Genomic DNA, 14,721 nt, shown 5'->3' on the forward strand with positions numbered 1-14,721 from the left:
AAGTCACAAGTTCTGCAAGGTTTGGCCAAGAGGAAGAAGCTTCCTGCATACTGGACCTGGGAACAGTACATTTGGGGATTAGATAATGTCTACAAAGAACTTTGGGAGGGTACTTATCAAATGAACAGGAACAATCTGAATTTAGCTCTGTGTACCCGCTGAGGCATGATTTTTGGGCAATGTGGGTAAAGTGTTACTGAAGAATTGCTTGCTTTGTTAGAAGAAGAAGAATTATATAAGGAACTTGCAAATAAACCTCAGCATGCAGTTGCAATTGCTGCCTTGGCTCTGCATCCCCTGTGTTCCGGTTATTTCGCGACCCTTACCCAGGGACCCTAACGCTCTAGACGTTCACATTTGGCGCGCTGAACAGGGACCCTGCTGGATTGTCAGGAAGGGTAAGTTTTTTTTCTTTATATTACAGGGTGATGGGACAATCTTTATCTTCTCCTTTTTTACGTATTCTTAGGCATTCACTTGCCATCTATGGTATTAACATTTCTCATTCTGATATAGAGATGTGTCTTAAGGTGGTCAGGGAATGGAATCCCTGGTTCCCGGAGGAAGGATCTATGGATGTGTTAAATTGGAAACGGGTCCGTCATAATGTTGAAAAGGCCATGAGGCAAGGCGAAAAAATTCCGATTCGGTTTTGGTCTATCTGGTCTATTTTATATACAATGTTTAAAGCTATGGAGGAAGAAAGGTTGATTGGCAATTTACAAAAGGAGCTAGCTCCCTCTATTTTAGATCTCCCTCTGGATATTAGTGAAAAGGAGGAGGTAGTAAAAGATACACAATAATTGACTCATAATTCTTCACAAAATTCTGCTGATTTAATTGGCAATGTTACAGAAAAGAAAATGAAAGTAAAAATGATGATTGATGATCGTTCTGTTTCGGAGCAATTCAAACTCGTTATGGAGGAGGTTCTGGGACGTCTCAATAAATTAGAAGCTAAATGGACTCTAGGCCTTTATCGGGAACCAGGCCCTCTGCCCCTCCGGCCATTAACCCTTTTTTGGCAGTTTCTTTAAAAGCTGTCCAGGTAATGGACTCAGAGCCTTCTGAAGATGAGGACGAAACTCCCTTCTTTGCTTTTCCTATAATCAGGCCTGATCCAGCTAATGGAATGGCACATCCACCTCGGTATGAGGGGATTGATATTGATCATATTGGCAGATTAAAAAAGGCAGTGACAATGTACGGACCTCAGTCCCATTATGTAAAAGAATTGCTTAATGCTTTTGCTACTCATTACAATAATTTTGCTCCTGAGGATTGGAAGATTGTGGGCCATGCTCTTTTATGGGAACCTGAATATCTTCAATGGCACATGTGGTTTTTAGAAGGATGTGCCACTAAGGCTAGAGAAAATGGTAACAAACTCCCGTTATTCGTGCAATAGGATACCCTATGTTATCTGGCACTGGTATGTATGATGACATTCAACATCAAATCCATATTCCTCCTGAGATTCATGAGCAGTTGAAGGAAATAGCTTTAGAAGCTTGGGACAAAATTAGACCTACTGGAGAACATTATGGCTCATGGACAAAAGTTTCACAAAAACCCAATGAACATTATGTAGAATTTTTGTCTAGATTAAAATTGACAATTGAACGAACCGTAGTAGGAAAGGCTACCAGGCAACAATTAGTACATTTGCTGGCTTATGAAAATGCTAATGAAGATTGTAAATGAGCCATTTTACCGATTAAAGATACAGAAGGAAGATGTCATCAACTACTTGGGATATACAGTTACCAGACAAAAGATAATTCCTCAAAAATTATCAATCAGGAGAGATAATTTAAAAACACTTAATGATTTTCAAAAATTATTAGGGGAGATGGTACATGATAAAGGAAGAACAGCAGAGTGAATCTGAACTAATTTTCACATATAGGAATATATCTAAAATACCACATATATGGATATTCCACAAGGAATCTCACCATAATATATATCCACATGTTTCTATTTAAAACCCCTGAAAGTAAATAGCAGAAAGATCAGTAGACTAGAAGAAATAAAAGGGAGAGTGAGGAAGGAAGGGAAAGGGAAATACTACGGACTGAATTGGGACAAATTATATCCATGCTTTGTAATTATGTCAAAATGAATCCTAATGTTAGACATAACTAAAAAGAAAAAAAAAGATTCAACACCTTCTGTCGTATGTCACTTGTATTACAAATCCTTAACCCAAGTTGACATAGTTGTGTCTGTAATCCTAAGGAGGAAAAGACCCCTCATGCTTGTTAATCACTATATAATCAGTACAGTTCTTGGAATGCACCAGGCACTCATACAATATTTCTCAAACAATGAATAAATCATATAAATGCCAAGACTGCCTAAATTAAAACTATATTCTGTCATAAGGAAAGTACAAGATAAAAGTAATAGCCTGTAGGTTTTGAAGCAAGTGATAATACATTTCCTCTACTTAAACAACAAGCCATGATATGAGTTAAGATAAACTCAGTGAAGCAAGGCATTTTAATATCTGAGTTGAGAAAAGAGAAACAAGAATAGCTCAAATATGCTCATGATGAGAGGAGGGCAGTGAGTGAATAAAACATGGGAGTAAATGAATTGTAGGGAAATGCACTCTTTCTATCTCTCCTGACAGGCTATTTTGTGTGGTCCTTAGAATTGAAGCACCAACAAGACTGAATGTGGAAATTACCTGCTGCCATTTCTATAATATGACACATGTGAAAAAAACAGAAAGGTGGCCACTGGGCAAGAAGACACTCAGACTGTCTTCTCAAAAGAGTAGCGTGGAAAGGGGCTACAGAGACCTGGGTTCTGTAATGAACAGAACAAATCAGGGACTGTAGGAACAGTTACTCTGTCTTATTAACTAGCCCCTAGAGAGAGTATTCCCATGTTATCTTCAGAACCAGATTCCCCAATTACCCAGTTCCCCCACCCCTGCAAACAAACTTCAAGTACAGCCCCATGGGATACTCACTTCAGTGCACACAGCACAGACTAATTGGTATCTTGGGTAATGGTGCCCAGAAGACATCCGGTGTGTCTTCTGAGTGGGAATCCCTGATGCCATCAGGTCTTCAGATTTCTATTCACCTCTGCTGACATCAGAGGTCCTGAGGACCAGGGGGATGTTTCATCCCTCATGGAGTATGCTCCTCTTTCCTCATGGACTGGCTCAGGTCAGGCCAGTCTGGCCTCTTCTAACCCCTTTGATTACTGTTGAGGAAACAACTCTGTGGTATGGAAGAAGCTTAGTAACTGCATAACACATACATACTTGTATGTTACTACTAGGGAATGAGGGTAAATCTATGATGAGGGTGTTATAGTGATCAAAACCACAGAGACTGCAAACAGGTTTTTTGTTGGACTCTCGGAGCATTGAGGATTAACCTGCTATTATGTTTAGTACCTTACTCAGGTAACATGAATGGCCATTTCTATTTCCCAGGCTCTCGATCTGGTGATGGAAGGAAGTTCAAATATAAGTTCAGAGTCAAGAGGAAACATATGCACCACACCAAGTCCCAACTAGTAGGGGCTAAATGCGTTCAGTTTTACTTAATCTGTCTGACAGGGCTCAAAATAATGAACACAGATTTTGAGAGGCTCCCAGAACACCATGTCCTATTGTTTGTGTGATGCTCCATCCTAGGGTAATTAGTGCAAACCATGATGAGTGAGCTGGACAAATATTCTCTCTGTTATTCTGCTAGAAGATGCAGCTTCCAGGGTTAGAGGAGGAGTCTGAGGAGTACTTCAGCAAGTACTTTTGTGGAAGACCAATAGCCAATGTGTGTCTGGGAGGACTGTTCTTCGCAATCCATTTCACTTCTGTGCACAAATCTCTGCAGAGAAAATTGCAGGTAAGATAGTGTTGGGGCTTGAGGTGTTCAGAAGCCTTTATCAGAAACTAGGGCATTGTGAGATTATCCTTTAGTCAATGGTGACATTTCATCAGCACGAGGATGCTTCCTGAGAAGATAGAGAAAAACATAATTTAATATCCAGTTATTTAAATACTGAGATATGATTTTAGGTATTATCCACACCTCATGTTTGATAGGAGGACGACAATGAAATAAACGCTTAATTTGTGTAATATAAATATACAGATTCTTATCAGCATTAAGAAGAAATGCAAAAGAATGGCAGTGTGTGTTCCTGAGAGTTGTCCACATGGTCATTATTGGTCTTTATAACTATCCTATTTCACTCCACAGTCCATACTGCCTTGGTTCACAGCTGGTCATTGTTCCTGGTCAGTTGGGTGACCCAAACCTTCATCTCTGAAGAATCTGAGCCCTTATCAGTGTGACCTGACTTGGGCTTTAGTTTCCTATTGCCCTCCATCACAGGACCTGGGAGTTTGAAGAGGCACCGAGAAAATGTCCTATGTCACACTTGCTCTTCCTCTCTGTATTGTGTAGTAGCAACTCAGTTTCCCTTCCTAGTCAGAATCAATCACTCCATGCCACAGAGTGACCTTCTTCTTCACCTGTTGATTCAGCTATAATGAGCATCCTAAAGTAGCTACCTCAACTCTCAGGGATAAACTTTACCCTTGATGCCATGTCCCGTTTGTTCACGGATCTACTGGGCAGATGCCAGGACTGAGTGAGGAAACAGGGGCTGATATCCAAAGTTCAGGTTAACCCTTTTTTGCATAAGAATCTCTATCCAGTGGGTGGTAGTAATGAGTATTTCTTTCTTGTTTCCATAAGAAAATGGAATCACTTTGTGTCTGGGTGGAAGAATCTCTCCCTTTGTGGCTAAGAGTTTTCTAAAGCAGCAGAAGAGAAATGTTAGTGGTTCATAGACATCAATCTTATAGGGAGAGAATACACTCTCATTTCTATCCATTGAATTCTTGGGGGTCTGATCCTATGAATTCTTGCTGTGGGAGAAGCAGTACCATAAATTAGATGCAGACGTCGAGCATGTTTCACATCCTGGAGGACATTGCTCCAGCAATGAGAGGTGTTGCCACCTAGGTGTTGCTTGAGGCAGAGTCTTCCAAGGGTATTTTACCATTCTATCAGGTTCTGTGTTTCAGGAAGATGGAGGACCTATGTTAAGTATAACAAATCCCATGAACACAGGCCACATTACACACTTGTTTGCTGTGAATCGAGCTCCTTGTTCAGAAGCAATGCTGCATGGAATACCCTTACGGTGAATAAAGCATTCTGTGAGTCCAGAGATGGTAGTTCTGGCAGCAGCATTTCAGGAGAGGAAGCAAAATCCATACCAAGGGTGAGTGTCCAGTCCAGAAAAAAAAGGAGGTATCCCTTTCATGTTGAATGTGGTCCAATGTCATCAATGTGCTATGCAGTGGCTGGCTGATCACCCCAGGGAATGGTGTGATGTTGGGAACTCATGATGGTCTTTGCTGTTAGCCATGGGTATTCAGCAGTGGCTTCAGACAGATTGGCCTCGGTGAGTGTAAGTTTATCATGATGAATCCAGGGATAAACTTTACCCCTGATGCCGTGTCCAGTTTGTTCATGGATATATTGGGCAGATGCCAGGACTGAGTGAGGAAACAGGGGCTGATATCCAAACTACTGGTTAACCCTTTTTTGAATAAGACTCTCTATCCCATGGGTTGTCTCCATAAGAATATTTTTAATATATATTATCCAGAAAAATTTGAAGTTCCAGGATATTAAAGGGGACACATGTATCAGAGGAATGAATGTCTCCCCTAGGCAAAATAAAGAACTTTGGATTTTCTTCTGGAGAAAGGGTTAACCTGTTTGCCTTCATGCTGGATGTATTGTATTTAGTTACACAGGTATCATTTTTGTATTTGGAGGTTAACCTGACTGATAGAGGTGTGCATGTGTACCAAAAGGGCAGAAGATGGACTGCAGTGACTTTTCGATGTGTGACGTTTTCTAGGATGAACTACATCTCACCAAATTCCCTCTAATCCATCGTTTCTGTTTAAGGTGGGTCTCAAGAGGAGCTTCCTGGGAGATTAGAGGGCAGAAGGGAAGCAGCCATCCTGTAGTACTAATACATTTTTGCTGGTCTGCTGGCTCACACCTCACTGGTAGGGAGCAGTGGCTGGGCCTGCAGTTGCTCTACCTTCCCCAGGATTCTCCTTTAGGCTCTTGGAATTCTGGGCTAGGGGTGTGCATTCAGCTTCATTAGAAATCTGACCTAAATTTCCAATGTGCCTGTATGAACATACCATATGGATCTCATCTTTATGTATAACCACAAGTAACTAATAAAAAAAAGGGAAATCACATGGAAATGGAGGGAGACCCTCATTGTTATACAAAATTATATATAAGAGGTTATGAGGGGAATGGGATAACAAACATGGAGGGAAATGAATTACAGTAGATGGGGTAGAGAGAGAAGATGGAAGGGGAGGGGAGGGGGGATAGTAGAGGATAGGAAAGGTAGCAGAATACAGCAGTCACTAATATGGCAGTATGTAAAAATGTGATGTGTAACCGATGTGATTCTGCAATCTGTATTTGGGGTAAAAATGGGAGTTCATAACCCACTTGATTCTAATGTATGAAATATGATTTGTCAAGAGCTTTGTAATGTTGTGAACAACCAATAAAAAAAAACCATAAATAAATAGCAGATCAGAAGAGCAGAGGGAAGGGATCAGAGGAAGGGAGGAGGAGAGGGAAAGGGGAAGTATGGGGACTGAATTGAAGCCTATTTTATGCTTTTTAATTATGTCAAAAGAAACCCTAATATTTTGTAGAATTCAAAAGAGCCAATACAAAAAGAAGAACCTTAGTGCCTAATTCTATAGGCAAACAGACTGACTCTTTTTGTTTTCTCTTGTGGGGTCACAGCTCATGCTTTGGGATTTCGTCTGTCTCTTGTCTGCCCTGCTTTGTACTGTCTTCCCTTTCTACTGTTTGTCCTGTAGATTTTAAGTTTCCACATCAGACTTAAACATGACAGCAGTATACCAACTCCTTAACCAGCTTCCACAAAGAAATAAGGCCAAAGTTCTGTAACACAACCATTAACAATTACATGCATAACTAGAAACATCTTAGTGGTTCAGCTGCTCTTGTTAGAACCTGCCTGGTAAAATAGGAAACATAATCCAACAACCATACAAACACAGACACACACTAACACAAATCATACACATGATTACACACACATAGGCCTATATTTAGTAAGAAGAGTCATAAATTCTGGCCCTTAATAGAGTCTTGGAATTTCAAATGACCATGATCGTGATGACAAATTTTTGGTTTGTCTTGTTTTGGAAAAAAATGAATTTCAATAATTTCAGTTTCTGGATACTTACAAATAGAGAAAAAAACTCTTCACAAATGTTTTCTTGGATCAAGAGAGCTTATCACCCTGTACACAGGATCCTATATTCCTGGAATCACACTTTGTCTCCACTCCCTGATTCCCCAAGGACTTTGAAGGGACCATGTGGCTGAGGAATCAGACGTCTCTGGCAGACTTCATCCTTGAAGGGCTCTTCGACGACTCCCCGACCCACCTTATCCTTTTCTGCCTGACCATGGTGGTCTACCTTGTTGCACTGAGTGGCAACACCCTCACCATCCTCCTCATCTGTGTGGATCGTGGGCTTCACACCCCCATGTACTTCCTGCTCAGCCAGCTCTCCCTCATGGACCTGATGCACGTCTGCACAACCATCCCCAAGATGGCTATCAACTACCTGTCTGGCAGGAAGTCCATCTCCTTCCTGGGCTGTGCCACCCAGCACTTCCTCTATTTGTCTCTGGGTGGCGCTGAGTGTCTTCTGCTAGCTCTCATGTCCTATGACAGGTATGTTGCCATCTGTCATCCTCTGCGTTACACTGTGCTCATGAGCAGGAAGGTGGCACTGATGATGTCCCTCACCTCATGGTTGGGGGCATCTCTGAACTCCCTAATTCACACAGTCATCTTGATGCACTTTCCCTTCTGTGGATCTCGGAAAATGTACCACTTCTACTGTGAGTATCCAGCTGTTGTGAAGTTGGTATGTGTTGATGTCACCGTCTATGAGACCACAGTGTATATCTGTAGCATCGTGCTTCTCCTCCTCCCCATCATCCTGGTTTCTACATCCTATGGCTTCATCCTGCACAGTGTCATTGAGATGCGTTCAGCTGGGAGTAAGAGAAATGCTTTTGCCACTTGTAGCTCCCACTTCATTGTGGTCTCTCTCTGGTTTGGTGCCTGCATCTTCTCATACATGAGGCCCAGGTCCCAGCGCACTCCACTGCAAGACAAAGTTGGTTCTGTGTTCTATAGCATCATTACTCCCACTCTGAATCCTCTGATTTATACTCTCCGGAATAAGGATGTAGCTAAAGCTCTGAGGAGAGTATTGAGGAGAGGTATTATCACCCAATGACTACACCTGTAGTTGGCCCAAGTATAGAGTGTTATTATGGGTAAACCTCTAAGAATTTTCAAGAATCCAGATCCATGACGTACTTTGACTATCCCAAGAATAAAGTGGTTTACGTATACCTTCACTATTTTAACTGAGTAGCAGGAATTCAAGTAGCATTGTGTATGTGTCTATAATCCTTCAGAGCATTATGGAAAACCCTTTACAAATCCCATTTAAAGTAGACACATGAAGTTCAGTGATACTCTAAAAATATTAAGATAAATATATAAAGACCTTTTCTATCATTATTTTTATTGATAATACATATGTAAATCATGACAGCAAAGACTATTTAGGGAGTATAAAATTAGAATGTGTTGATTAATATTAGAAGCCTGTGAAGTAAAGCGTGTTTTGAAAGACAGAGTTCATGATAAAATATTTGTACTCAGATCTTTTGAGTTACTGAATCAGTGTTTAAGAATATATAAGGGCAGATATGAAGAGGTGAGGGTGCAGAGGTGGGTGGATAGAATCCCCCCAAAACCAGAGAGGCTGAGTCTTCATATATGGCACACAGATGGTCACCTCCTTTCCATCACACGACACATAATACTGTGCACAGACACTGAACAAGCCCAGCAAAGGTCCAGCATCCCTAGTAACTCAAGAGCAGCATCCACCCATAAATCCATCTTCAATACCAATTTTTATTCACAGAGAAAATCAATATGTCTTTTGTTCTGAGATACATCTTCTTTGAAGAACAGAGCAGAGATTTTTAGGGAGATTTAGACTCTACTTTCCAGGCTCATCTCTTGACACAACCTTTAGAACAATGTTTTTTTCTGGTTGTAGACGTGGTGTCTTGCTTAATTTCAGAGGAATCTGCAAACATTAAGCAAGTATATTTAGATGTAGTAAATGAAACCCGAACAACAGAAAGAATCGGAAAAGGTACATTTCAGACAATAAAGCTATACAAACATGTAAAAACTACTTTGAGCCTCATGTGTCTGGGATTCCTTACATTTTTTCTTTAAGCTTTGACAATATTGTAGAATGAAAGCCTTCATGCCTCTGTCCATTTAAAGAAGTATTTAATGAGCATCTGTTCTCTACCATTGCTGAGATAAAATAATGTTGGCTTGTGTTCTTTTTAATTTAAATTTTTGGAAAACAGGTGATGATGAGCCTGAGTGGTAGAACATTTGCCTAGCACGTGTGATGCCCTTGGTTCCCCAGCAACACAAATAAAAAATTTTCAGCAAAATAGATGAATTTAAATAATTTAAACTAGATTTTTGGTATTATTTCAAACGCTTTTTTTGTAAAGCTAAATAAAGCGAACTTCATGGATGTTTGCTCAGGTTGCTTCATGGATGGGTTACATAGGTAACCCTGATCAGGTTTTATAATTTGAACTCTATGAGCAGGCCTTCCCTTCTAAGAGTCCAGGCATGCCTCTTGATAGAACCCATGAAGTTTAAAGATGGAAAAGACCTTCAGGGAACAACATGCTTTATCCCCCTAAAGTTTCTCTTCCTCTTTGAAGTGCAAATGGGGAACATTGGAGTCCTACATAGTTTTGAGTACCCCTTTAGTCCCATTCTCACCAAGGCATTCCTTTAGTGTTGGGGGTACCTCCAACAGAATAATCTTCCACACCCAAGAGAGAGAAGGGAAGACAATTGTCATGGAGATTAAGAAGTTCCAATCTGGGAAATACTAGGAGCTTGCAGAAAGTACCTGCCCCATCTCAGATGTACTAGAGACCTACTTTCTCTGAGATTTAAGTTCCTTCCTGCTTAGAGGGTAGCTACCTGACTGCCCTGACTTCTCAAATAAAATTGTCACCACTTCTGTCTCCTCCTTTCCCATATGGAACACGAACAAATGGGAAAGAAATTGCATAATAAATGATCAGTCCCTAGAAATTAGCCATACAGAACTTTGCTTTTTCTGACTCAATGAAAAGTGTATTCTTCACAGGAGAGATTCCACATAGTTCCATAAATGTAACACATTACTATTCTGAAATTTAAAATAGTTTGCAAATATTTTCTGCATAGAGAGAAACACAAACATTAGATTAGGTTGACATTACATTAGAAGAGAAAGAGGGAGGGAGGGAGAGAGAGACAGAGAGAGAGAGACAGAGAGAGAGAGAGAGAGAGAGAGAGAGAGAGAGAGAGAGAGAGAGAGAAATGTCATTTGTTAAATTTTAAAATTAAAAAAAGCAAAAAATTGATAGCCAAGTACTCTAAATCAATGATAAGTCTCTCCTTAAATATTTCCTGAATCCTTCCATGAACAAGTTTCCCTCTAAGTCACCATTGAGAGTTCATGAAGGGCAAAAATGAGGTGCTGTAGTTAAGTGGTAATGATGTAGTTAATATACAGAAAAAATGGGCCTCCAGATGGGATGCTTTTGGTACAAAATGTTAACTTCGATGATCATAAAAGTTTGGAGTAACCAGTATCAAAAGAGAGGAATGAATGGGTCTTGCATTGATGGGAGGACTCCTTAGAAGAGTATGGGGATTGAACTAGAAGTTGAAAGATGAGAATAGAATGAGGAAAATGGGGAAATAAGATTCAAAGAGTTACTATTGAAATGTAAAAGTAGTTTTTCTGCAACAGGACTCCAGGAAGGTTGGATCAATTAGGAAAACGCTGAACTGCATGAATCCTTCCTATCTTTAAGAAATGATTGATGTCAATGTTTCTCAACTTTGTCTGAGAATGAGACCAACAGAGAGCTTTTAGAGTCAAATTCTAGGCAAGTGATTTTAGAATTTTGGAGATGACCCAAATATCTTGTATTTTTAAAATTCTATGTTGATTTCAATGTTCAGAAAATAGTTGAGAAAAACTGTCACAAAATTTCCGTAAGTTCTGTTGAGGAAAACAGCACTTGATATCATCCAAACATGATTTTCACAGTTCAGGATTGATTATGTAAAGCAGCCTCATCCTCATTTGAATTATAATCGAGTTTATACTTTGATAAAGTTCAAAAACACTGCACATAAGCATGTCAACCTAATCTCAATGGACTCTACCTGATCTTTAAACTCTTGTTTTTTATAAAGCCACAGATATAGAGCTCCAAAACTGAAGAAGCTTAACATTGCACAAGTGTCTCAAAAGAGATTCTTTGAATGAGCAGATATTTTCTTTAAATAGCTTCCTCAACTAAATGTAACTACCCACAAGACCTTACTTTTTCATAAAGTGTCCTGACCTGTGTTTCCTTGCAAGGATGGAAGGAGAAGTTCTGCAGTAATCTGATGAGAGCAAGTTTCATGCTCATGAGAGCAAACCTCATGCCAATGCAGTTTCTGGGTCCATTTCCAAAGGGCATGTATACGTAAGGATTGATGCTGTCCTTGTTCTTCTTACTGAACCTGATTCCACAATAGTAGATGAAAACAAGTTATTGAGACATAAATCTATGAAACCTACATAATTGTGGTTGTCTCCCAAACATTCATAAGCAGCAAAACACAGGATTCTTTTGTGGAATGATCACTGAAATCCTGCTGTGACTTTGCTTATAAGAATTGAAACCTACAGAACTTGTTCATTCTCCTTACACTAGAGGAGCTCTCTGTCTTGTTAAGATGTGATGAATGCTATTTAAAAGAAAATATGTCTTTAAGTACTGAAATTATATTCAGGATTGTGATCCATACACACTCTGAAAAAATTAGAAAATGAGCATATAAATGAAGAAAAGTGTGTTCTTGCCTTAACTCCCACTCCTGCATTTCATATTTTTATTGATGAAGGAGGAGAAAATGCTCCCACTATAATTACCTCTCTTCTCTATACTCCTTTTTTTCTGGATCTTTTTGTCTCCCTTCCTTCCTCTCTGCCTTCTTTTTCCCAATTCCTCTCTTCTACTACCTCCTCCTCATTCATCTTTTTTCTCCTTCTCCTTCTGTCTCTGCCTCTCTCCCCATAGAATATTATCATTGTCTTCTGAGTCTGTCTCATCAGGTTACAAATAATTCCTGGAATGTTGAACCCAGGTTTTATTCAAATTGAGCCCTAGTTATTTGATTACTTTAAGGAGAAAGTGTTGATTTGGAGAAAGTGATAATGACATTGTGATTGTTTTAAAATGTATTCTTATATATTTGAGAACATTTTGGCAAATTTATAGGTGATTGTGATTCAAAGTAAAATGGAATCTATTGGAGGGTGTGTGGTGTGTGGAGGGTCTGATGAGGTTGGTTGATAGTTGTTTGGGCAGATGATGAGCATATGCGGAAGCATTGAAAGCGTTTTCCAAACTACTGTCTGTAGATTATGCTTCCGTGTATGTCAAGAGTCCTTCATACCATACATCTTTGTAATTTTCCTCATCCTGGTCTAGTCCCTGATGCACCTTAAGCACTTAGTATCTTATCATGCCTCAGTGAATCAAAGATATGTGTAATCTCTGATTTTGTATCTGTGAAGTTCAAAAGTTGGAAGTGCTGAAATTGGAGGAAACTGGCATTGAGGAACTCATAACCAACAAGACAAGGTCACTCTAATCAAGAAGTGTAAAGTTAGGGGCCAAGAGAAGTCTTGATCCCATGCCACCTGACCCCCCAGACACTACCCTGAAAACTTTCTCTATTTTTCTCTTCAGCACAACAACAGGAAAACAGTAACTCTTTCCAGAGTGCAAACTGTGAGGTTGGATCCAAATTTTCAGAAGACCAAGGTCAAGACATATTTAAGGATGAATATCTCAGGTGTCTTGGGGGCAGGTTACTTGGCTTTGAAAGAGTCATCAACTGTGGAGAGTATGAGAAGCTGGCCCAGAACACTCCAGAGACAAGACTCAGATGATCTGAGCTCTCTCCATCCTCAGTGAGGCTGCTTAAACCATCTGGGTGGGGGGGGTTCTCAGGCCTTAACTTGTATTTAACAATTGTGCTGGAGGAACCAGGAAGCAATGTTTAATCAAGTGGAAGATAGAAGTGCTTCCTAAAGCTGGTAGAAAATTCAAGGAGCTAAAGTGAACAGGACAAAAACCCTAAAACGATTAAAAAAGATAAGCACCTAAAATAAGAGAGTGGTCAAGTGGCAGAAAGGTTTATAGATTACTGTTAAATAAAATAAAAAACAGTTCAACATCAAGTGAAATGTTATAGCATTTCAGTCCTTAAAAACTACACATTTATATAAAAATGTCCATACTGACATTTATCACATTAATAATAGATAGGGCTTATCTTGATGTTCTAGGGCCTTAAATGGCTATAGTCATTTATTTTTTCTAATGTTTGTTTTCTAAAACAATTACCACTTTGTAAAAGACTTCTTAAATTTTTCTTAAAACAAGAAAATTTTAAAATCACATGTATGCCATCTGCACTAAAAGACCTCAGAATATGTGTGAAACAGCCTCTTAAGGGTGGATTTCCTTTCTCAGGAGCCCTGTACCTTTCAGGGTAGAACTTTTCAGGTTCTGGCCAGTACGTGGAGTTTTGATGAAGACTATATGTTGGTATAGCCACGTTTGTTCCTTTGGGAATGAGCACCCCATTGAGTTCAACATCTTTTTTACAGACTCTCACAATTCTCTCAATAATTGGATATAATCTGAGAGTTTCATTCACCACCATGTCCAGATACTTCATCTCAAATAGTACATCATATGTGACAGGTGCCTGGCAAGAAAGAAATTTTTGTAAATTAAGATTTGGAAATGACTTAAAACTGTGTTGACACAGTACACTGATGTTTTCAGAGCTCCTCAAATAACTCATATTGGTAAAATACCATAGCATTTACAAAGTATTTAATAACCATCATGATTTTAGAACTGCCCAATGGCACACTGAGATGCCCAGAGATTTTTTTTTAAAGAGAGAGTGAGAGAGGAGAGAGAGTGAGAGAGAGATAATTTTTTAAAAATATTTATTTATTTTTTTAGTTCTCGGCGGACACAACATCTTTGTTGGTATGTGGTGCTGAGGATCGAACCCGGGGAGCACGCACGCCAGGCGAGGGCGCTACCGCTTGAGCCACATCCCCAGCCCGATGCCCAGAGATTTTACCTCTCCTCTCCCCTCCAAGTGCCATTCACTCACCTTATTGGGCAAAGTCTCATCAATCTCCTGCTGAAGCTTCTTCTGGACATCAGGGTGGGTGGCCAGTAGATACATAATAAATGAAAGAGTGTTGCTAGTGGTTTCATAGCCAGCCAAGATAAAGATAACAGACTGGGCTGCAATCTCCAGATCAGATAGACCTAAAAGGAGAGGAAAGACAATTTAGTCTAAGCAGGTCCATGCACACTTTACAGTTGACATGAAGATAAATCAGAATGATGATCCAAAATCCCATGAGGAAAAACT

The 14,721-nt window shown here is 39.7% G+C and overlaps 3 protein-coding genes across 3 annotated transcripts in view; 2 read left to right on the forward strand and 1 right to left on the reverse strand.

The window, feature by feature from the left end:
* Positions 1-14,721, forward strand: part of LOC308650641 (cytochrome P450 3A9-like) — a gene marked incomplete at its 5' end in the record, with an annotated part of 186,591 nt that overhangs the window by 440 nt on the left and 171,430 nt on the right. The gene's annotated exons all lie outside the window — the stretch shown is intronic.
* Positions 7,439-8,377, forward strand: LOC308650647 (olfactory receptor 2AE1-like; the record flags this gene model as incomplete). Its single annotated transcript, XM_081296831.1, has 1 exon — positions 7,439-8,377. One exon carries the CDS (start codon positions 7,439-7,441, stop codon positions 8,375-8,377), a length of 939 nt encoding a protein of 312 aa, XP_081152957.1.
* The window catches only part of LOC308652245 (cytochrome P450 3A9-like), a gene marked incomplete at both ends in the record, with an annotated part of 84,122 nt that continues 78,558 nt past the window's right edge, over positions 9,158-14,721 (reverse strand). The window contains 4 exons of the mRNA XM_081300023.1: positions 9,158-9,247; positions 11,607-11,769; positions 13,805-14,031; positions 14,455-14,615. Of these exons, the coding sequence (XP_081156149.1) occupies positions 9,158-9,247; positions 11,607-11,769; positions 13,805-14,031; positions 14,455-14,615 (641 nt within the window). The remainder of the gene's footprint in view (positions 9,248-11,606; positions 11,770-13,804; positions 14,032-14,454; positions 14,616-14,721) is intronic.

Source organism: Spermophilus citellus (assembly GCF_964194105.1).
Source record: "Spermophilus citellus genome assembly, chromosome: 6".
Lineage (NCBI taxonomy): Eukaryota > Metazoa > Chordata > Mammalia > Rodentia > Sciuridae > Spermophilus > Spermophilus citellus.